The sequence below is a fragment of the Leishmania braziliensis genome, chromosome 33, assembly GCF_000002845.2.
Source record: "Leishmania braziliensis MHOM/BR/75/M2904 complete genome, chromosome 33".
Taxonomy (NCBI): Eukaryota; Euglenozoa; class Kinetoplastea; order Trypanosomatida; family Trypanosomatidae; genus Leishmania; species Leishmania braziliensis.
Genome location: NC_009325.2, coordinates 1,106,432 through 1,129,958, shown reverse-complemented (window position 1 = coordinate 1,129,958; position 23,527 = coordinate 1,106,432). Strand labels below are relative to the sequence as shown.

Here is a 23,527-nt window from a genome sequence, read left to right as displayed (position 1 = left end):
GTAAACGCACGTCTCGGGGTGTAGATCGGCCGCCCCTCTTTGTGGTTGTTGTTTTCTTTTCTGCGCTCCTCTGCACCGCATGCTGTCGGTGTTGACGTGCACCGCACCCAACAGAGAACGAAAAATGACACCTCTCGCGTGGTGTGGTGTGGAGTGGCACACGTCCTCTGCAAAGGCGTCTGTTTAGCATCCAGTAGCCTCTCGCGCTGTGAAGAGAATGAACGAAAAAGGAGGCGCGGGTGTGGGAGTGGGGGGAGGATGGGGAATACACACACACACACACACACACACACGTGCACAACCCAGGGGAGGGGGATGTTCTCATGTTGTTCTTCGCCTTCCGCAGCGTCCTTCAAGAATACTCCACCACGCAGAATAGGCACCAGTTTCGTGCTGTCGCTTAGTTGAACATAGTTGCAAACGTCTTGCCTTTTGCCTGCATCTCCCTCAGCACCAAGCACGGCGCCGGAAACTCCTCCGAACCGAGTGCGCGTTGGTACACCTGCATCTTTTGCACGATGTGATCGATCCCCGCGACGTGATCCGCGTAGTAGCATAGCCCACCCTTCCACGCTGGAAAGCCAAACGCGTAAACAGAAGTGCAATCAATATCAGCCGAGCTGGCGATGACACCGTCTGCCATGATCTTGGCCGCCTCGTTTACCATAGCGAACACAATGCGCTCGAATATCTCCTCCTCGTGGAACGGCCGGCGGGTCACACGACGGCGTTTGCTGCAGTCAATTGTGCGGTACTCGATGGAGTAGTTGTGCTGCAGAACAAGGGATGTCAAGCTGACCAACGGGTAGAGGTGGCGCGACGCCACACTCGAAGCTGCCATTGCTGATGTCATCGAAGGGTCTGACAACGACAGCGCGCAGTCCGAGGCGTTGGTGATACCTGCTGCAGCTCCACCCTTGGCGGCACTGCCGGTGCCCACGTTGTCTGTTCCAGATCTGGTCGACAGCCAAGACGCAATGGGGTGCCGCAGGCGATAACCCAAGCTTGCGTCCTTCGGGGTCACGTAGTTGTACCACCCCGTGCGTGTCTTGCGGCCAAGGGCGCCGGCGGCAATGAGAGCATCAGGGATGTCAAAGACAGGACGACTCGGCAGCCACCACGCGTTGCTGATCTCAACGGCACTTGGAGCACTCGGTTCGATACCGACCCTTTTGGGTAGTGGTGGGGGCGTGGCGCTTGCGCGCGCTACCGCTGCCAACATGGATGCGCGAGCCATGCCCATTACATCAAGGCCAATGATATCCTCAAGCTCAAAGAGACCGCGAGTGAAGTGGAAATTCTTGCGCAGCGCCCTGTCAATCTGCAGCGGAAAGCAGCCATCCTCCAGCATAGCATAAGCCTGGTAGAGCGCTGTGAGCAGTAGACGAGTTCCAACGGAGCCGTGACGGCTGACAGACAGGATCGGGTACTTGTCCAGTTGGCACAGAAGATGCATAATACGCTCGACAACCCACTGCTCCGTTGCCGTCCCACGAATCACCTCCACAAGCAAAGACTCGTTCGCTGGTGGGAAAAAGTGCATGCCGAGCACCTGTCCAGGGCGCCGCGTTATGGCTGCAAGCTCATTCACCTCCAGCGCCAACGAGCTCGTTGCGAGAATCGTGGAGCGCTTGCAGACAGAGTCGAGGCGGGTAAAGATGCTCTGCTTGATCGCCGCAACCTCCGGCGCACACTCAAAGACGAGATCTGCGTCCGCAAGAACAGGAGGGAATGGCGTGATGAGGCTGCCCATCACGCGCAGTCGGCGCAACATGTCGTCCCGGCGGTGCGCAGAAAGCCGGTGCGCCTCAACGCGGCTGCGCAGATAGTCTTCGATGGTGTGGCGAGCTACCTCCTGCCGCTGCACGTCCATCTCCACCAGGATGACCTCGATCTCCGACTTCCACAGCAGCATGAGCGCTATCGACGTTCCCATGGTTCCGGCGCCAATGACAGCCACCATCTTCAGCCCCACCTGCGCCGTGGCGTCGTCAGCGCTGGGGTTGTACACGGAGGCCACCGAGGCTGAGGGCTTGACCGCAAAGTGCGGTGCCGCACCAACATCGCCCATGATCGACAGCCCCGGCACCGGGGGCGATAGCCAGAGCGACTTCTTCTCCCAAGACACCGACGTTCGTTGCGAGGCACACAGTAGATGCTGCATTCCCTGTGCCTCAGGCAAGAGAAGACAAGACTCAAAAAGAGACCGCTCCGCCGCTGCGTATGCGGCTGCAGCGACGCTCCCATTGACACGGTTTGGATTCGGATGGCTTCCGCTTCCGCCGCGACGGTCGCTGTACGCAACGGCTAACTTCACTGCCTCGATCGCGCGGTACGGGGCCTGAACCTCGCGCGGCACCGATTCGCGTAGCTTGTGCTTCATCCATGCGTACAAGCCGCGGTTAAAGAAGGGGAGGTGGACGTATGCCGGGCAAGTGTGACGGCGGTGCAGGGCAAGTGCTTTAGCCGTCTGCGCATCCTTCAGTGTGTGCAGGCTCGACGTCTTCTCTCCATCACCGCCTAGCTTGATTGGTGCAGCAGCGGTGACGTGCTTCTCAATGAACTCCGCCAATGACGTCCACAAGTTCGGGGCGCTGTACGGTGGTCGGTCGATGAGACCTATCTGGTACGCTTCTCTCGCATACACTGGACGACCGTAGCATAGCATGTTCAGCGCGTGCGGCACCCCAACCTGGGAGATAAGACGCTGCACGCCGCCACCGCCGGGGGTGATGCCAAGCCGCACCTCTGGGAAGCGGAACTGCGCGTTGACCTCGCAAATCCGGTAGTCCGCCGCCAACGCCAGCTCGAGCCCCCAGGATGAGCAGAGGCCCTGAATGGCGGCTACGCACACCTTTGGGCACATTTCCACGGCGGCTGTCAACTCCGACAGCGATGGGACAGGCGGTTGCGCGGTGAGGTCGGAGACAAAGCACTCCGTGAAGTTGGCGATATCGATGCCACTGGAGAAGAACCGGTAGCTAGTCGAGGTGAGCACAATAAAGAGACAGTCGGCGTCGGCTTCTAGCGTCTTGAGGGCACGCAGGATCTGCGCTCGCATCGGCGCACATAAGACGCAGCCACCGACTTGCGACCGGGGCGGCGCTGAGCTCAGCATGCGGATCAGGCCAACCGTACCGCGGCGCTCGACGCGGACAAAGGCGTTGTCCTGCAGGTGCTTGGACAGCGTCTCTGCGCGCCTCATTATGTGAGCGTTTGATTGGAGGAGTGACTCACGAATGCGTCAGCAGAAACAGAGCGAGGAAAGGACGAACTTCCGTAATCACACCGCTGCCGACAGCAGTGCAGCAGGGTATAACACGTGCAGGGCAAGGAAGGATAGGCCAAGTGTAGAGAACAATGTGCCATGCTCATTTGCGGCGAGGTCGTTGTGAACCAAGTAGGGAGAGCGCAGGATGATAGGCAACGTGCCGCAACTGCGACCATCATCCAGGGCGGTTAGTGATGCGACGCGAGAAAAGCCACCGAGTCATCGCCGCAACAGCAGATAGAGCGCCTACTGACAAAGATGAAGGAAAAGGGCGTGGGCCTCGACACCTTCAAGGCATCCTCTGAGGATACCAATACAGCGCACGCCTGCCACCGCCGAGAAGGAAGAAGCGACGATGTCATTCCCTCTCCGCGGTTTCCCGTTACCCCGCGCCTCCTCAGTTCCACTCCAGCGAAGCCTCTCACAAAGAGCCCTGCCTACTTTTCCCCTTCTTTTTTTTTTCCGGCACAGATGTCCACACGAAAGATCTCAGCTGCGCAGATGAATGCGTGTTTGTGGGTGTGGGCGTTGTGCACTACAGTTTTTCTTTTTCGTTTACTAATTAAAGCCACAGTCCTCCATTTCACAGAGACGTCTCACTCGCGTCTGGCAGGTGTTGTCCCGACGTGGGGGTGTAGAGGGAGGAGGAGACGACACGCAGACAGATGGGGCACAGAAACGACGGTAAAACAACGTTAAGGTGAGCAACGAGACGGAGGGCGTCACTGTTCTTTTTCGCCTTGGCCTGCGTGCCCATGCATCAGTGATACACGGCAGAATGAAACCATTCGTTCGTGCTTCGTGTAAGCACAGCATGTGTAGGCAGCTGTAGTGGCAAGTCAACGTGGCCACGCTCACCATGGACAGTACGCCATCAACTGTGGCTGCAGTAACCCCTCAAACTCCATCTGCCGAAGGTCGATACGGCGTCGGCGCGGCTTCTGCTCCGTGTCACACAGAGTGGACGAAGACATCGCTGAGGCAGTAGTCCCTGCGATCTTTTCGGATGCCTTCCGTCCAGCTTGCTCCGCGTCCTGAATCGAGGAAGAGGCTGATGCCGATGGTGATGACAATGTTTCTGACAGAGATGCAGATGATGCTGCTGCTGAGCAGTTGCTGTTCCCATTCTCCCCGTCATCCGCTGTGGTCACAGTGTCCTCCATGTCCTCCGCAGGCGGCTCGCTCTGTAATGTGTATCGGCTGAGGAAAGGCTCCAGGGCGGCCGCGATGCCATCAGAGGTATCCCCGTAGGCAGTGCTCGATGTGAAACGAGCAGAGCCGCAGGTTGATTTGCCGGCACTGCTGAGCTGTGGCACTACATCCACCCCCATCAGTTCCGATATCGCCGCACATTGCGCGAAGGTGACGAGGGCTAATCGCGTTTCTCTGGAGGGTGGTGGGTGACTGCGCACATACAAGCTACCACCTCGTCCGCCACCGCTCCCCATAGCCGAGGCGGAGCAGCCGCCCAGTCGGCGTAGCTCCTGCGCCGTCCACTTCAGCAGCCGACGCCGCACGCCCTCACCGCTGGCCTCATCGATGCGGCTTTGCAGAAAGCGAAAGAGTGGAAAAATGTGCCGGGCCGCACGCAGTCGCTCTTCCATTGTAACCACACGACGATTGGTGCCGGTCGGTGGTGCCATGCGCAGACGCACCGGCTGGACGGGTGCACCGGATAGAGGCAAAGAAGAAGCGCTCACCACGGATGCGGTCGCGGACGACGCCCACATCGCCGAGGGGCATCTAAGAGTCCCACTAATGGTGCTGCTGCTACGCGGCTGCTCCACTGGCATGCTGCCTTTGATCGCAACAGTGATGAGCTTGTGCAGCAGCCCTATCGACTCATCCTCCGCTCCCAGCATGGACAAACTTGGAGCGAGGTACAGCACATACACTGGCCGATCCACGCGCGTCACGACGGTCAGATAGAAGTAGACAATGTCCACCCACCAATCAGCATTGCCGCACGAGCCAGCGACCTGCTGGCGACGGAGGTCATCACCCAATCGCCCGTACACGAGCGTTGTACAGTCGCGCAGGATGCGGAGATAGGGCTGCGACAGTGTGTTGAAGAGATGCTCGAGTGGCTGCGTTGAGGCAAGCGACGCACCGGGGGAGGCGGCAGAGCCCCAGTCACCCAGGCTGGCGCCACCGCTGAACCCGAGCGAGTTGGATCGTGGAAGGAGAAATACGGCAGGCGACAAGGCGGCAGGACTGCTGAGGTCAGAGGTTGGGGCTGTGACTTGTCGCAACATACCAGCACCTGCCGCGGTGATCGGGATGCTAGGGAATGCACTGGCAGAACCGCCGCCGCCAACTCCTGGAAGCGACGATGACGACGCTGAAAGAACAGAGGCCGGGCTTCCCAGCCCGGAAGCGGGTGGAGAACCGAACGGGCTACCGCGGAAAGATGTCTGGTGTGACGCCACTGTCATCGCAGAGGATGGGCCGCCGCCGCCGAGCCCGAGCACGCCCATGACACGTGACCATCCACCCTGCTTCTCCTCCATATCCTTCGGCTCTAGCGTCAGCTCCACATCCAGTAACCGGTTCAACAGCACGCGCACAATGTCGTTACGGTACGACAAGAGCTTGTTATTGTGTTCGACAGTTACGTCGAGGAAGCTCGGCGCGCCGTCTGCTGCTGCCGAGCCCGGAGCAACTGCCGCACCGCTGCCAACTTCTCCGCTGAGCTGGCCAGCTGCCCCTCGAGATCTACCCTTCCTGCAGACCACTGCCGCTGCAGAGCTGTCACTATCACCGCCACCGCCAGCACAGGCAGCTGTGACGTAGCGCCCAGAGGGATTATCAGTGAGTCTGCTGTTCACGGCAGATCTGGCACGATCACCGCCATGCGCGTCGCCATCGCTGAGTTCCATGTCGCTTGCAGTTGTAGTAGTCTCTATCAAGGACAAACTGCTTCCAACCAGGGATGCATGTGGCAGGATCGGCTGTCGCAGCGCCGCCTCTCCAACCTTTGCCCCCTCCAACAGCGTCGCACTCACGTAGCCTGATGGTAGCACACCGGTTGTTGGTAGCATCGATGACAGCGAAGCGTGGTAGCCCTGTCGCTTCGCTGACATTGCAGACGACGACCCCCCAAGGTCGGTTCCGCTCTCCTCTGACGTCCCTCCTGGTAGGCTCAAGGAGTGGGAGCGCGTGGCGGGCGGCAGCAGCCACGGAGAGTCGCCTACGCTATTACTGTTGTCCGTGTGCCGAGAGCGCAGTGACTTGAGCAGGTCCAAGGCACGCTGCAAGCTTTGGCTGTTGCCGAGACGCGGGTGGTACGCTGGGGTGTGCCCCTCCAGTGCCACGTACAGCAAGACAGCAGTGCACGCCACGTGGTGGCGTCGTTCCGCCCACCGCTGCCGCGGCATAAAGTCGGCAATGCAACCCTCCAGCAACTCCACGACGTAATTGGGGCCGTACTTGGTCGCGACCGCGTTCAGGACGCGGATGAAGCTGTCACTCGGGATGGAGCGCCGCGCACCGTCGCGCACGGGTGGACGCAGTTGACAGGGCTTTAACAGCACCTCGAGAACGCCACGCACTGTCTTCTGTGACTGGTCAATCAATGTCAGGCACACACGCTCAAAGGCGATTTGGAGACGCACGTGCCAACGTGTGATGGCGTGGAGCGCAGCCACAGAACGATCTGAAACGCTGCCGTGTTGCGTTGCTGTTCGTGCCGCAACAGCTCCACCTCCACTGTGGCCGCGACCACTGATGCTAGCCCCGCGAACTCCGTGCGACTGCGGCACCGTTGGGTGGTCCGCTACCGTCTCCACAACACGCCACCACGGCATCGTGCTCAAGACGCCAAGGACAAGCAGGCGCAGTTCCGAGAGTGCACTACGGTACGCGCTGAGTAGTGCATCGCCCTCCACGTAGGGCAGAAAACCACTGATCGATGACGACGATCCGCCACCGTTGGCGCTGCCGCTGACGCTTGCCGATGTTAACGGACGGTTCAGCTCACGTAGCCACTGCTCGGCCCCAAGCAGACACTCTGTCACCTCGCGGTCGCGCATCTCAGCCAACGAGGTGCGCCGTAGGAGATCCTGCAGCGCCTGCAAGTGTAGTAAGTTTTGCCGAATAACGTACATGTCAGTTGTGGCACCCACACCACCGCTGCGAAGCTGAACTGCACTTCTGCTACCTACATGACTCTGTCGGTTTCGAAGCAGTCCACAAGACGCGAAAAGATCACCACCGCCATCCAGCGCAGAGACTGCCGCGCCCGGCACACCGCCGCCGCTGCCAACAACATAGGACGACTGAAGCGGCGGAGAATAAGAGCCGCTGCGGCCGCGCTTACGTCCGCCTGATCGCATTGCGTCTCACTAGAGCTAGCACACCGGTGAGTGGGAATGGGCGGAGGGTAAGGTGGAGGTGGAGTGCTCTGATGACGATATGAGGGACCCGCTACGTCTTGATGCAGCACAAATCACTCCTCACATGCGCCCTGCTTTCCACGAGTGCGCCGAGCCGATCGCGTCCCCTCGACCCACTGTTCACCGCGCCCACGTGCCTGTATGGGCGCGCTCTGCACAGGTGCTTCTCCTCCGACTCGCTAAGTGGTGTTTGTTTGTTTGTTATCGACTCTCTTCGTCGTCTTTAGCCGCCTCGTTACATGTGAGAACACTCAGGCAAATCCACAACCCCGGCAAGCGTACAAGCCCTCCGACGCACCCACGCTGCCTTTCTGTGCTTCCACTAGTGCAGTGACGCGTGTGGGTGTTTTTTTTTCTTCGGCTGGATCAATACGAGCCAACAAAGCCACAACGAAGGAAGAAAGACTCAGGGCAGGTATACATGGAAAGAGACAACGAGAGACAAGACGGAGAGGAGAAGTCGAGAGAATCGGTGGAGAGGACGGATGAGGATTGTCAAAACGGCGATGGAGACGAGCAGCTAAAATCACCCGCGCAACACTAAACAAAAGATACGCCGAAGCGCTCCTGTATAGAAGTTGGCGCCACGGCTGCCGTGCGCACCGAGAATCCAGCATCCGACCAACTTGCGCGCTGTGCGCAGAAAAATGAGCTTGGGCTTGTGTCTTTCTCTGTGTAGGGGGGGAGGGGGTGGGGGGTGGCAGTTGTCGACGGCGAGCACAGAGGAGTCGAAAAGCGCGCGTGAGCCGTAGCAGATCGCAGCAGAGAAACACAAAGGAGTTTGAGGAAACCCACAAAGCGAACAGAAATAATAGTCATAAACGAATCGCAAAACGAGGAAGAGCGAGAGCTGAGGGAAAACCTGGGCACACCTCGGTGGGTAGGCGCCATCCTCGCAGGAGAGGGAGGGGCTCAAGCATGGATGGGGTGGGCAGACGCGTGTGCGCGCAAGCGCAGGTGGGTCTCGACCGCCGCAAGCCACCAAAAGAGGCATTCATTCGTGTCAAGCACAAGACGGGAATATCCCTTGATGCCCATCAGTGGCACTCCATTCATGTCAGCCACAGCGCAACCAGGTGATGTCGAGGTGCCGCAGTCGGCAGATACTGCTGAATTTATTCCGCCGTTGCGGTCGTGCAATGCGGGTGCCGTTGGAAGCGATAGGGTTGAGTCGTAAGAAGGACAATCACGCGGCGTACCGCCCCACTGCGCCGCTTCAGCAGCGGTTAGATAGCGAGTGCTCGATGGCAACGAACCAACCAAGCCCAGCTCCGCCCTCGCCGCGTCTAGCGTCAGCGGCACCTCGCTGCCGGGGAGTAACACATACTGAAGGCGCGACGGCGGCACTGCCACTGAACAACCCTGCGCGCTAGCCGCAGCCCCCTTCCCACAGGTGGTGCCATTGTTTCCATCAGTTCCACACTCAACACAGCCCATGGCATCCACGTCATCACCAGCGCCGATGGAAGATGTTGCGACACCTGGGCAGACAGAGAAAAGTGGCCATGACGACGTGGCTGCAGCCCAGGTAGACTGACGTAGGTCACTAGCATACGGTTGCAGAGCATGCTTCATCTGAACATCAACGTCAGCGAAAGCGAGAGACCCTACGCAGACCACGTAGTCGTTCACATCGAGAACACAGTCATCCTCATGCTCGAGGCCAAAGTTTGCGATAGCCGCCGTCACATCCATGCCATAACTGATGGCTCTGTGTGCCACCTTGGCACTGCGCACTTCAGTAGCGCACTGTTGCGCCTCGGGCGTAGGGGGGGATACGCTGCCATTCGCCAGCCGCGCGCCTGCCCGGGGAGGCAGGGAAGGATGTGCGGCTCCGTCAGTGCCATCAGCGGCAAAGACGTCCGATAACCCACCTGCAGAGGCGGCGAGTGTGTGGTTGCGCCAATCGCATGCTGACACGCCCGGCCATCCGCCGTACAAAGAACTAGGAGCAGAAACTAATGTGCGGGCGTGCACAAGAGCGGGACGGAACCGCAACACACACACCACACCGGTGGCGTCTGAGAGCCACAAGAGATCATATGGCATCACAGTCGGTGCCACGGAGGATGTGACTGCCCCTGTGGCGGCGGCGACGCTCCCGTTGGAGAAGGCGTCAACACAGCGCACAATGCGACCACACACTACAACGCGGTGGCATGCGACTGAATCCAGTTGGATAGTGCCCTCGCCAAGGCGGGCGGAGCTGACGGCGTCGCACAGACCGTGTCTGTCGCTGCCTACTTCGTCACCTCCTCCGCACGCCGCAGAGGAAATGCAGGTTGACGCTGATGAGAACGCATGGGTGTGCGGCTCTTGCGTGGCGTGGCAGTCGCAGTGCTTGCCGATTGCTGCGGCGCGGACATCAGCATGATTCATACCGAGAATCGCGCGGCAGAGTTGGCGAGCCGTGACAGGGCGAGGGGCCCGACTGCACCCCCTAGTGCTGACGTTGCCGGGACAACACACCGCTCGACGCATTGCTCGGTCCTTAAGGCCTGTCTGAGATTCATAGTCTAGGTGGCATGTGCCTGGAGGAGGCTGCGACGAGTGTTGGGGCAGACCAGAAGCAGTGTCAGCAAACGCTGGAGGCGTGCTGGAGAAAAGAAAGGCGGCGGAGCATCTCATGTGGAAGGAGGGTAAGAGCAAAAGGGGACGAGAGAAGGGAGGCAGTGGTTGGACTCACGCCGGTGAAAAGCCCTACGTATGCGCTATGGAACGCCCAAGATATGCCCCAATGCTAAGAGACAGACAGAGAGACAGAGAGAGAGGGAAGGGCAAAGGAAAGGACGTTAGTGAGGTGAGAGGAAGGCACATGGGATGAACGGCAGCCGGCGCGTGTTGCGCATTCTTTTTGGGGGAGGGAAGAAGGGAGCACCGATACGGAAAAAGAGAACGGGTGCGGTGATTTGGGTGCTGGTGTGCGCGGCTGGAGGAACAAAAATGTGTGTAGAGCTCATCTCTCGTGCCGGCGTCCCTGCCGAGGACCACCATACAGAGAAACAGACGGCTGTACCGTTTGCCACACTGTAAGTGCTGCCGGGGCCGTCTCCTGCGCTACCACAGGCCCTTTCGTGTGGCCCGCTGTGTTGGCGCTTCCCTTCGCTCAGTCCTCTGCGTCAGCGATAATGATCATCGCTGCTAGTGGGGTAGTTACGCGTGTGCTTCGTGCCCGATAACCACAGCAGCACGAAATCGACAGAGGTGCCGGGGCAGGGGAAGTAAAGGGCAACAAAGGGAGGATAAAAAGAACGTGTGTGGAAAAACAGAGCGAGTGAAAGACAGAATGGAAGGGAGAATCGTTTCCACAATCCTCATGAAATCATGCCACGAACAAGTGCCTGCCACTGACTCAGTTTGGCAGCTCTGCACATCATTCCAGGTGTGTATGCGTGTGCGTGTGTGTGGCGGCTGTATACCTGAGCTTGCAGTTGCTTTTCCTGCTTGGGTGATGTTCGTTTAGCTGTTGGTTGTGCAGGGCATCCTCATCGACACACCACGGCACCGGTGAGAAAGACTGAGAAACATAAAGTGCGCACCGGAAAACAGCACCGCCACAGAAAGTCATTAGCGTAACACCATAAACCCTTCAACCAACAGCAGCCACCACCACCCCTTCACGCCCAAGGAGTGTTGCGACATCACGCAAGAAAATGGCGAACCGGCATCAACAAGTAACACAGCTCAGAGGTGTCTTTATACTACCATGCGGTGCTCACAGGGAGATGAAAAGGCGAGGCAAGGGAAAGCAAAAGGCAGACGTCAGAACACAACAATGAAGAGGTGCGATGCGAAGGAATTCATAGCATCCATCTGTGGGCTTTCCACATCACCTTTGGCCTTCACTTAAAAGTTACGGTGGTGTGGGTGATCATCGGTATCCCCGTCGACGGTGTAGCCCGGCGTCTCCAGGTACTTCGGCACGTGCGAGAGAGGCGTATCCATTCCAAGCGTCGACTTGGGGTTCGCCTGATACCACTCCTCCTTAAAAGGCTCCTGAATGACAACGTAGCGGAAGCATTCGCGGCCGCCGTAGCTCCAGATGAAGAGACGATAGGTGCCTACGAGCCCCACAATGGTGGCAATAGGCCATACCATGCAGATCGCGTAGATCTCGCAGCGCCGCATCCAACCTGGGAGTCCCATGACTTAGGTCTATGAGTGCACACCAAGAGACGAACCCGAGAGGTAGAAATAGCGGTAGTTGCACAGACGCACGCAATGAGAAGGGAAATGTGAAGCAGAAAGCAGGAGGTTCGAACCAAGAGAGGCTACGTCCAACTAGGTAAGCGGTGCGTGCTGCGCTTGGCTATGCATAATAGCTCTCGGAACCTTGTCGAAAAGAGCAAGAGAAGACAGGGTTCCCTACAAGATAGAGTGCTGCGCGTTGACAGTGGAAGGACTTCCTCTACTGGCTCGGTTCTGTGTTAGATTTTTAAAAGTCTCGTACGTCTGTTGAGAAATGGTGGTACGTCGTGCCACGCGAGTTCAATAAGCGGCACACAGCCACAAACACACAGAGAAAGAAGGAATGGGCGTTGTTGCACCGCAGCTTTTTCGCTGTGCTGTGCGCACACATGCCCCCCTCTCCAACAGAAAGAAGAGCAAATCGCGAACAGAGTGAGTCGGAAGAATAGAGGAGGGGAAGTGGCCCAACTCATCTGAGTGAAGGCTGCAGAGTCGCTGCAGCTCTACATCTAGGCGAAATCCTACAACATCCTTCACCTTGATCTAGTGGACTTGCAGAGAATAAGTCGATGTTCCAACTAGCACCACAATGGCGGCAGGTTTTGGAGGGAAGCACAATGCAATACGCTCTCTAGCATCAGGGGCCACGGAGGAAAATCCTGCACGCATCCTAGTTGTAGCTCACAAAGCACACCCATCAAGGGGCAGAGGGCATCGCTCGCGCGAAACCACCTGTCCACCAACTTGTCTATTTTTTTTTTCCACGAGCGTGCCCCTACTGGCTCTGCTTTGCCTTGAGCCGCTGTCGCAGAGAGAGCACGCGCACATACATCACCGGCACATAGAGAGACACACACCTCCACTCGCCTGCACGATTGAAGGAAAGTGCAGGAGACTGTCCAGCCTCCGCGCTGTGCCTGTGCAATAGTCGTCTTCTACAGCGACATCGAGTCATTTGAGTGGCAGCGCAGAGAGAGAGAGGGGGAGAAAAATAAACAAAAAAGAGGAAACGATAAGAAGAGTGCATCGGCTTTGCCCCTCCCTCACTCCAAAAGGAGAAGTGACCACCGCAGAGCCAACCAACAGAGCAGCCGCAGACACACTTCTCCACGGAGAGAGTGGGAAAAGAGGCGCAGTGGGCGGGGGACGCTGCCATGGGAGGGCGTCCTCCTTTTTTTCTTCGCTTTTTCGGAGCGATACTCGACCCCCCCCCCTCCTCGGCCCATTTCGCAAGGAACAAGTGCCCCATAAAAGCACCGACACGGGTGGCATGATGCACAGAGAAAGAGAGAGGCCGAGCTAAAGCACAAGAATGACAAAAGACAGAGTAAGGAGAAGGAGACTCCGCTAGGAAAATGTCGCCATACTACGCAAAGTGAGCGAGCGTAAGAGCTTAAACAGTGGCCACAAGCGCAAGAGAAAAAAGGAAGCGAGAAAACAGCAACACTATGTCGCACCACATGCACGCGGGCTTGAAGGTGCTTACTATCCCATGTCCTGGGGCAGAGCAGCACCTTCTACTGCTCGCACGAGAAAAAAGCTAGTACTACCATCCTTGGGAAGGCTACAAAGCCGAGGTGTCGACGAGCTTTGTGTTCGCCATACTAGAGAGACGAATATAGGGAGACACATTCGCGAAGCACAGAGCACGAAAGACAACAGAGAGAGAACCGCAAGTGGGTGAAGGCGGAAGAGCAAACAAAATGCACATATCGCTCTTCGCCAGACAAGAGCCGACGGTGACGGGGAGATGCGCAGCAGAGCTCACCATCATCGCACACGCACTATGGGGGAAGAAGAAATGAAGAGGGCATGAAGACTGCTCGGAATCTGCAAACAACTTCACGGCGATGTGCCAAGAAGTAGTAACCCCCGTACACCGAGTACTGTCGACTCCTACTCCTTGCACTTCCGTCTCCAACTCACAATCGAGTAGCCCAAGGCATAAGAGCTGCCCCAGTGGTGCTCCATTGGCGCCAAAAGACAATCGCTCTGGGGTGAAAAATATCCTGCTGTTCTGCCAATTCCTTTTCCCTTTGTTTTTTTTTTTGCGGGAGAGCGAGGGGGTGTCCGTGTCATGGCCGCGCACAGGCACACATGCCCACTCAGGCGTGCGTGTTGACTTTGGCAGGAACGACTCCCTTTCGGGAGGGGGCTGCGTGCGGCTCACCGGCCAGCCTCTGTGCACGCTCAGCCATGGGGAAAGACTACAACAGGCGAAACAGTCACAACACTGCGTGCGAGAGTGAGGGGCATACGCGGACGCAGTCGACAACCATACAACAAGTGAAAAGACTGAGACTCATTGCATCATAGAGAATGACTTCAGTAGTTGTGCTTTAGACATAACAGAAAAAGGGGGCCAGCTGGTTCGTCAGCAACCCAACAGACAGTCCTGAGCACTGCGGCAGCACGAAAAAGCTCGTGCCGACAAGAGAACTCGTCCTCAGGCGACTCCGCTTCTCCACCACGACGCGCCTGTTCTTGGTTCGTTGCTGTTACAGCAGCCTTCGCTCTATAAAAGCTCCGCTGCAAAGATGTGCGCAATCAAGGCGACACCGAACCCCGTAGCCTCATCGCGGGTCGCCGGCGCAGCCAGGTCCACGTGCACCCACTCGCCATTGTAGTCTTTGGCCAGATTGTTGCCAATAAACTGCCCGGCACAACTCACCTGTGCATTGCTACGACTCTTCACGCTATTCTTGTAGTCGGCCACGGCGCTGTAAAACTCGGGGTTGTGAAATTCAGGGCAGTATACGACCGGAAAACACAAGTCGCCGCACACCTTGCCAGAGGCGACAAAGCGCTTTTCGCTGGCATCTGTGTTGGCGTAGATGGCAGCGTGGTGCTGCCCAGTCGCAATGCCTTGTGCACCAGTCAGTGTCGCCATGTCCACAATGATGCTAGGCGTGTAGCTCAGCTCCTTGGAGGCATGGTAGACACCATCGGCGAGAACAAGGCGTCCCTCGGCGTCGGTGTTGTTGATCTCGACGGTGACGCCGGACTTCATGCGCAGGATGTCGTCGTTGCGCTGCGAGCAAGGGCCCACGGCGTTGTCAGCGAGACACAAGATGCTCGTCGCCTCAATCGGGGCATGCAGCATTGCCAAGCACAGCAGACCGCAGAACACAGCTGCCGCACCGCCCATGTCGTGCTTCATTGTACACATGCCGTCGCGCGACTTGATTGCAAGACCGCCCGTGTCGTACACGATGCCTTTGCCTACGAACGCTACTCGATCCTTGGGCGAAATGCAAGCCCTTGGCTTGTACGACAGCGTCACGAGGTGCGGAGGGTACTCAGCGGCCTTCCCTGTACCATACAGACCGCCGTACCCACGCTCGCGGAGCTCCTCCCCAGCCATCACGTCGGTGACCACATCGTTGCCGGCGGCCTTCAGCTTGTCGATCCACCGCATAGCGATCTCAGTGAATGTCACCGTGTCCAGCAGGTTCGTCGGCGCGTTCACCAGCCGCTGGCACAGCTGCACGCACTGCGCAATCACAGCAAGCGACGCTGTCTTGCCAGACAGCATCACCACGCGCACCGGGCGGCCAGCATTGAGGTAGCTCTTCTCCGCGCGTCCGCGCTTCGCAGTGAACGACTGGTTGCACGACCGCGCAATCGCGGTCGCTACGCTCACTTCCTGACCCCTGCCCAGATAGTAGATGTCCAGCCCAGCCTCAATGTCCGCCGCGGGGCACTCCGCCATCGCGTGCTTCACAATCTCGCTCACTTGGTCCGGCCGCGATGGGCAGTTGTGGCGCGACGCAACAGACGGCACCTTGCCAATCAGCAGCCTCACCGTCGTCGTCACCCTCACCACGTGCGCACGCGACTCTGGAGCCGTCGCCGCAGCAGCACACGCCGCCGCATCATAGTACGGACACACCGCAGTCGCAGAGGTCTCCTTCAGCTGTGCATCCGTACCCAGCACAAGCACTGTCTGCACCCGCCCCGCCTTCACAGTCAGTTCGTGGCCTTTCTCTACCGTGTAGAACGTCACATTGCTCTCGAAGTTCACACAGCTATCCACGAAGGCAGACACGTTCGCCTCCTCGCGCGCCGACTCAGAGCGCACGCGCTTGTAGGTGCTCATTTCTCAAGTCACCTCCTCGCTACGATTAGCCCAGCTGCTACGACTCTCTGGTGACTACAAACGAAGCAGTCCGTGAAAAGGCCCCGAGAGAACAGGTGGCGTGAGATGAGAAGGGCGCTTGATGGGCGCGCGCGAAGGAATGCGGAGCACGGACTTGCTAGCGATAAACAGAGGAAGAAGAACACGAGCGAGTAGGCGCTGCCGGTTGGGTGACAAATTATTTAGAAACACGAAAGCGCCTTTTCTTTGTGGGACTCTTTCATTTTGTTTGTTTGTTTGCGGAAGAGGAAGTCGCTCCATGAGGCGCATGGCAGCACCTCACCATTGTACGCGCACGCGTGACACGAGGGTTGGAGAGAGGAGGAGAGAGAGAGGGAGGGAGGGAGGGACTAGAGGAGTTCACTGCTATTGGCGGAAAGTAGGCGCCATAGGACTCGGTCAAGTGAGCACGTGGTGAACTCAACGGCAAGACCTATGTGAATTCCAGCAATCATATCCACCTCACGAGCTCTGGCTACACGTGATGAGAAGAAGCTGAGAGAGGTGCACGAAGGGTGAGCCTTTCCCAGCGTTGTCGCATTTTGCAAATCGGTGAGTTCTTCGCCACTGCTGTGGACACTAGCAGCAGACATGAACAGCAAAACCCGCGAGGAAGCAGTAAAGGAGGTGAAAACAAGTGGAAAAAAGCTCGTGTGCTGAGACAGGCAGAAGCATGCAAAAATGCGATAGCGCAGTGATGGAGGAAGCGGTGGACCCATAGAGGAGCACCTCGACAGAATCCTTTGCCGGCACATCTCTGACCGCAGTGACACACGAGTTCTTTCCCGTGCCGCCTGCGCATGATAGCGCTTGACGCACACTTTTCCTGCTATCCCTGCTTTGGCTTGTTAGGAGAGGGGGTCTCGAATGACATGACTGAAGAGACATGCATGTCTCGGATGTCTCTTGATGTGCGGCGACGGAGAACAGCAGGAAATGAGGCGCTCACACATGAGTAACGAATAGCATGATGGGAAACTAAAAGACATCGGTGCGACTATCACCACCAACAGGAGGTGGGGGGGCGCGTGTTCGTCTATTACCTACCCCCTTCCGCCCTCCCTTTCACGCCGTGTCGATGCGAGCCAGCACATCCAGCAAGCGATCGAGCACTGAACAGCTGTTAACAGTGGATGATGCCCGCCGCTGGTAGCAAGCGCCCAACTCCTGCAGTACACACACCAGCTGTGACTCCACCTCAGCGGAGATGTAGAAGCGCTGTTCTGTCTTCCAGCGCCGAATGCACTCGGTAATTTCAAGCGGGCACGTAGTGCTGAAATTGCGCAGCAGCGGCACGTAGGCACTCTCATCCTCTCCAGCTTTTGAAGACGATGTCTGAGAGTGGCGGGCGGTGCGGGCAGTCCGCAGTGCCCGATCGCTCCTGGCAAGCACGCGCTCCAAGCTGTTGAGGTTATCGCTGATGCTGGTAAAATGCATGTGGCGATCCAACCCCGCTGCCTCTTGATCAGACTGAGCTGCGGGGTGCTTCAGCTCCATCTCAAGCAATGTCGCAGGGTCCTCACAGCTCTGTATGAGCTCGCTGCACTTGCATCCAGGAAACTCCTCCACAACGTGACGGACAGATTCGAGAACAGCTTCGTAAAAGTCCTGAACACCACGGCTAGCACCACTGCTACTCGTGCCCCACGACGAGGCCGCCTGATGACAGTGGAAGGACAGGAACACACTGTGGTGTACCAGCCGCACAAGCACGCGGCAGTTGTCGTCTTCGCAGTCATCGCTCTGCTCCTCGTCCTTGTACACCAACCACGCCGCGTTAAACCACAGTCCATCCCGCAGTCGCAGTGAGCCTTCGGCGGAGGTCTGAATGAAATACGTTGAGAATCGAGGCAGCGCAAACGACTTATGAGCGCATTCCGCAACGTAGGAGTCAAAGGGGCCATGCGCGACCGACAGCTGCCCTCTAATAACACTTCGACCACGCCCCACGTCTGTCTTCCACCGCTGCATCGGTCTATCCCAGATCTCCGACTGCACTGGACCGAGGTAGATCTTCGCCGAGACCGTGGCCAGGCGGCATATGAGCTTCGGGAAGAAGTTGCGCGGCACCATGCCCAGCGTGAACATGTAGAACGGACCGGAGAGGAAGCACGGGAAAAGCCCCGTGACTCCAGCAGATGCGGGGGTGTGGCAACTGAGCGGGTACACAACAAAGCTCTCTGTCTCCAGGTCTATGTCGTCCTGGTTGCCGTCGTCGTTCCCATGCACAGCGCCTCCTTGCTGTTGCGAGGCGGCAGACACGGGTAGACTCCGTGATCCCCTCACAAAATCCTGAGGGGGAGGTGTAGCAGCGCGTACCGTCGTGCCAGATGGGCTGAACAGCAGCTTATGCCCCAGAATGATAAGGTCGCACAGCACCAGGAGTTCGAGTACACCCGCCAGCGGTACGCTGTAGCACGTGTCGGTCAAAGATGGGTCTCGGCCAGCGACGGCGATGTTGTCTGCTCTCCTCAGGGCACCCTTGCCTATCCCCAGGTCGCCGCCGCTGCTGCCGACAGCTTCTTCACCGTCGCATGGTTTGAAATGGAGCTCAAGCATGGTCACGAGCACTGGCAGCGACAAGACACCGTAGCGAAGTAGCTGCGCCGTCTCCATAGTCGCCACTTTCACTGCGGCAATGATACGCTGCGCCTCTGGGGTGAGCAAAGGGCGTAGTGCCGCCTCTCTTCCAGTCAGGGGCGCCCTCCTTCCCTGGACCGTGGCAGCAACCATCGTCGCGGAATCCTCTCTACTGAGCCCGTTAGGCTCCGCTTCGGCGACCAGCACGCCACACGCCAGCGTTGTCAGCACACGGCACAGCCACAGAACATCAAGAATCACGTGCTCCCGTAGTGGTGTGCTTCGAAAGCGGTGCGCCAGCACGCCCCAGTCGGAGAGCAGATGCACGTGGTGGCGCAGGGTGTCTCTCGCGAGGGAGGAGTCCGTGGCTTCGACAGCGTCGTACTGCGTGCTGACAGCCATTGCCAGCGCCTTGAAGTCGCGCAGAGAGAGGCACCACCTCCCACATTCTCGCAGAAGACCCACCTGGCGACCGAGCTCCATGCACCGTGCGGGCACGAGTCCGCCGGCGAAATCCACATCCGCCCGGCAACGGTCGCGCGCCAGGTCTACAAGCCACTGCAACCAGTCAGAAAACGTCTCCACCGCCCGATACCCAGTCGCGTACACTTGGCGGTGCACGTTGTCAACCGCGAATCGGCCCACCACGGTCGGTCGAAGCTGCGGATACGGCTGCAACATCTGGATCAGGCTCACCACCTGCAGCTCCACCTCCTCCATCTGAGTTTGCAGTATCGTCTGCTGCGTGGTGGAAAGACGGCGAGAGAAGAAGCTGCGGCTGCTGCCGCTCTTGCCACCGGCGGCGCTGCTCTGGTGCGCGTGTGTGCCAACCAGCACCAACGACACCGTATAACTGTCCGTGCGGCACAAAATATCCTCGACAAAGCCGCGCAAGGCCATGAGCGACGGCCCACCATGCAGCGGGAAGCACAACAAGTACACCACCCGGTGGGATGGCAGTTGGTCCAGCAGCGGGCTGAAGCATGGAGTTCCGCCAAGCTCATGCATGTGAAGACTCATCGGTGTCGTGCCGGTGGTGGTCAGCGTGGTGGTGTGAATGCCGATCGTGGCATGTGCCTCTTCTGAGGTGGATGAATTGCTGCCGGCATTGACGCCGGCGTAGGCGAGCCCACTGCTCATTAATGTGGAGAAGGCAGACTGCAGCCATGACGCGCTCTGCGTCTGCAAATTCCGCACAAGGCTACTCTTGCCGCTGCCAGAAGGACCAAGGAGGACGAGATTGTAGCGACCCACAAAGCGTGGCGGGGGCTCGCTGCGGTACGCGTTCGACAAGAGGTGAGTGCGCATCGACTGCAAATCCAACAAGGGCAACGCAGATTTGGGGTTCAGGTGCACCGTCTGCGGGTCTCGCTTGATCGGCGCTCGCGTCCTCACAACTGAAGCGGCGGCCGGCGGTGGCTGGCTTTGAAAAGGGGCCGAGAGGTGGAGCGCCTTAATGCCCTCCTCCACCAAAGGGCACACAGTCGAGTGGTCGGCCGAGTCTGAGAGTGCCACAGAAGTTGACGCGCCTTCAGCGTCGGTACGGGTGGCATCGAGTAGCACTCCAGACGCTGAGGGATGCTGCTGGAGTGAGGGTGTTGATAACCGGTTCGCTGGGAGCGCCTTGCCCAGAGCTAGGATAGGAATGAAAGGTCTAGACGGTGGCTGCAGTGCCGCCAGTGCGGTGCTAATGCCAGCCGTAGGACTGTTTTGTCGCCCGCCAAAGGCCTCCTGATTGGGTTTTTCCTTGCCAGCGGAACTCGCACACTCGTCCTCGTCGCCGCAGGCCGATTGTGGGGAATCCTTGTGGACCGGCAACGCCGCTCTCACATTATGGCCCTCAAGCTCATAGCCGTCTCCAGGCGCACCATCTTCCACGTGCAGCTCCTCATGGGCGCCCACCTCATTCGATTGCCCCTCAGAGGTGTTGGTAAAAACTTGTAGCGACTTCAGCGCTTCCTTTTGCGTGCAGTCTGCTGATCCACGGGAAGCTGCCGCCGAGCCCATGCCACGATCGCTCTCCGCCCAATCGACACTCGGGTCTCCACTGTCGCCGTACGCTGCCTTTTCCGTGCAAACGGTTCGTCGTCCACGTGCAGCCACTGGGGGCTCTGCAGGGTCCATGTACTTGAGCTGGATGTGGGTGGCGCCCATATCCAGCACATCTCCGCTCTGCAGGAGGAGTGTGTCACCGTCCTTGACGACAAACAGTCTTTGGTACATGGGGCGCATAACGTACGTGTCGCACCCTGCACAGCCCCTCAGCGTCGTTGTGGAGGTGGTCGTCGCGGCAGTGTCGGTCGCCTTGATGCGCTCAAGGATGCAGTGCGGTCCACCAACACCATCGCTGAACTCCCTCGGCAGCCGTACATATCGCGCGCCGGTATCTTCATTGGAGGTCGCCTCATTTGCATCGGTGTCAGAGTCAGCATGATGCGATGGCAACACAAGGGATGAGTCAAACGACGCCGACTGACTGTCTACCCCATCACCTTCCTTACCCGTCGCATCGGATGGCGACGCTACAGTGCCAGCCTCGTCATGCCTTTTAGGCGGAAACACCCCCACGAGCGTCTCGCCGTACCCAAGATGTGCGACAACCCAATCACCTGCTCCGTCCATGTTTAACAGGTACGGGTCCTCGCGACACAATCGCATCGTTGCAGTCACTGAGCCGGCGGCACTAGTCGCGGCGTCCTTCGTTGTTGCCGCTGCAGCAGTCCGCACCACCTCCTGCTCCTCGCGGCGCTTCACAAGCTGGGTAACGTACGCGTTGCGCTCTGCCTCGGAAGTGGAGATTTGTCGAATCATCTCCTCCGCACGGCGTAACTCCGAAACGAGCGCTGCAACGAACTCTGTGCGGGACTCAACAGGACTCTCCACCACTGGTGACACTGTCTCTGGCATCCCTCCGGCCCCCTCCGCGTGGACTTTGAAGCCGGCGTGCGTCACCTGTACCTCCGCATCGCCATCAAAGACAGATCTGGACTCCATATCGGCTGCCTGGAAATGTGCTCTGCTCGACTCCAAGCTTCCTATCTTGTCCTCATTAGTCGAGTTATCCAGGGCAGCGTTAGCGTCACCGCCTCGCACGGTTGAGGGCTGAAGAGATGACTCGCTGTCCGCAAGCACGGCAGGCGCTGCTGCAAGTGTCGCCATCACAGTGGAGGAGCGCTGTGCTTCGGCGTTGAGCAGCAAGCGAATTTGCTCGCGTAGCCGCGTCACCTCCTCCTCCAGCTCTCGTATTCGCTTGTCACCAGCTGTTTCATTCACAAACGCCTTCATCACGATTGCCTTGGCCCGATCTGCATACCTCAGCGTGCTGAGCGACTCGTCGTAGCTGTCTGCGCTGGGGCTAACGGTGGCAATCATGAACGTTTTGCTGTTGCCACCCAGGGACTCTTTCAAGAGAAAGGTGAGTGTCGAGTCACGATAGGGTATGTGCCGCTTCGATGCAGCAGTAGACTTCATTGCCGACGACCTGGTGGAGCTGCTGGCGGTGGCGGTGGACTGCGCAGCTAAGGCGTTGATAACAATGCCGAGTGTTGTGAGCGACTTGTTGACCTGTGCGCCCTCCTTAAGGGTTTCGCCCTCAGCCCCGGTCGCCTTGGCTCGCTCGCTGCCAGCAAGATCCACCAAGTTGATCTTGGCACCCAGTTGTCTCGTCGTCGTCGCCGCGGTCATGGACGTGGCCTCTATAACAGCGACACCATCGCCGCCCTCACCCGACGAGATGACGCGTGTGCACTTCTGTAGCAACTGAAGCGTAAAAATGGCATGCGAGCGGCTCGACGTCTCGTTCATGCGTGTCGATGCCATGTGCCGGCGCTGATTTCCTCGTGCCATGAGCTGCAGCACCTGCTCTTCCGTCGTCACAGACATCTCGGCGAGTCCTTCGACAAAAACACCGAGGGTGGGATGCTCGCGCACTCGCAGTGCAGCGTCCGCCGAGTCACTCGCCTGAAGTAAGGTGAGACGACGCACAGACGCCGAGAGTGTTTGTGGCGAGGAGGAGCTATGATCCTCGCTGCTGCCTGCCATCATCCTGGCATCGTGTACCTCGTTCAGGAGGGAACGTACACGCTCCCGGTAGATTTCCAGGTAACTGACGTAGACACTAAAGTCTACCTTCTCCTCGCTCGCCACAGCCGCTATCTTTCTCTTCTCCATCTCGAGAAACACCTCACGGCACAGACGCGGTATAATGCCTGGTGCGTCATCCATGGATGTGCCGCCGTCGGGCCCCATCATACAGTAGGTCTTCCCACTACCCGTCTGGCCATAGGCGAAAATGCACGTGTGGTAGCCGCAGAAGCTAGACCTTAATACCGGTCTCCCGATCTGCTCGTACACCTGCTCTTGAGTGGCGTTTACTGGGTAGACATGATCAAAAGTGAAGCGGTGGTGGCGGGTACCGCGCAGATGCGGGTTTACGGCTATCAGCGCATCCACCTCCTGCTCCGATTCCCCAGGAGGCAGGATGTAGAGAGTGTTGTACGCTGCGAGTGCAGCGATACAGCTCCCGGCATTCAACTTCGTCTCGCGTGAGTTGAGTGGCCGCACGCGGACACTCACAGTGATGCGTCCCTCCTCGTAGTTGGTGTTTTGCTCGGCGCTATGATCTATCGAACCTGCTGCTGATTCGGCCCTGATCGACTCTGCTTCATGAAAAGGAGTCTCCGAGCTCTCAGTCATTTCTTAAAATATGACCTCTTTCGCGATCGCTGTGTCCCCATGAGACCCGTCACGAGTCGAAAGAGACTAAAGAGAAGATAAACGAAGGTCTAAAAGTGGCTGTCAAGCTTGATCGTGTGAAGAAACACGCGTGCCCCCACGTCGGCTCGCGTGCGCGCGAGGGAGGGGTATGAAGGGTGGCGAAGAGGGTAGCGGTGTAGTGCCTGATAAGGACACGACGAGGAGTCGAGGCAAACGAACGTGGATGTGCCGTGAAGCAGA

General features: G+C 58.4%; 6 protein-coding genes across 6 annotated transcripts; all 6 read right to left on the bottom strand.

The window, feature by feature from the left end:
• Positions 1 to 400: 400 nt before the first annotated feature.
• Positions 401 to 3,205, bottom strand: LBRM_33_2880 (putative enoyl-CoA hydratase/Enoyl-CoA isomerase/3-hydroxyacyl-CoA dehydrogenase; the record flags this gene model as incomplete). Its single annotated transcript, XM_001568005.2, has 1 exon — positions 401 to 3,205. The coding sequence occupies one exon, from the start codon at positions 3,203 to 3,205 to the stop codon at positions 401 to 403; it is 2,805 nt and encodes a 934-aa protein (XP_001568055.2).
• Positions 3,206 to 4,125: 920 nt separating this feature from the next.
• Positions 4,126 to 7,302, bottom strand: LBRM_33_2870 (conserved hypothetical protein; the record flags this gene model as incomplete). The annotated part of the gene is made up of 1 exon (XM_001568004.2): positions 4,126 to 7,302. One exon carries the CDS (start codon positions 7,300 to 7,302, stop codon positions 4,126 to 4,128), a length of 3,177 nt encoding a protein of 1,058 aa, XP_001568054.2.
• Positions 7,303 to 8,577: 1,275 nt separating this feature from the next.
• Positions 8,578 to 10,293, bottom strand: LBRM_33_2860 (conserved hypothetical protein; the record flags this gene model as incomplete). Its single annotated transcript, XM_001568003.2, has 1 exon — positions 8,578 to 10,293. The coding sequence occupies one exon, from the start codon at positions 10,291 to 10,293 to the stop codon at positions 8,578 to 8,580; it is 1,716 nt and encodes a 571-aa protein (XP_001568053.2).
• A 1,218-nt stretch (positions 10,294 to 11,511) lies between these two features.
• On the bottom strand, positions 11,512 to 11,811 carry LBRM_33_2850 (conserved hypothetical protein; the record flags this gene model as incomplete). Its single annotated transcript, XM_001568002.1, has 1 exon — positions 11,512 to 11,811. The coding sequence occupies one exon, from the start codon at positions 11,809 to 11,811 to the stop codon at positions 11,512 to 11,514; it is 300 nt and encodes a 99-aa protein (XP_001568052.1).
• A 2,557-nt stretch (positions 11,812 to 14,368) lies between these two features.
• LBRM_33_2840 (putative aminopeptidase) lies at positions 14,369 to 15,952 on the bottom strand (the record flags this gene model as incomplete). Its single annotated transcript, XM_001568001.1, has 1 exon — positions 14,369 to 15,952. One exon carries the CDS (start codon positions 15,950 to 15,952, stop codon positions 14,369 to 14,371), a length of 1,584 nt encoding a protein of 527 aa, XP_001568051.1.
• A 1,104-nt stretch (positions 15,953 to 17,056) lies between these two features.
• On the bottom strand, positions 17,057 to 23,266 carry LBRM_33_2830 (putative Unc104-like kinesin; the record flags this gene model as incomplete). Its single annotated transcript, XM_001568000.2, has 1 exon — positions 17,057 to 23,266. The coding sequence occupies one exon, from the start codon at positions 23,264 to 23,266 to the stop codon at positions 17,057 to 17,059; it is 6,210 nt and encodes a 2,069-aa protein (XP_001568050.2).
• Between the last annotated feature and the right edge of the window lie 261 nt (positions 23,267 to 23,527).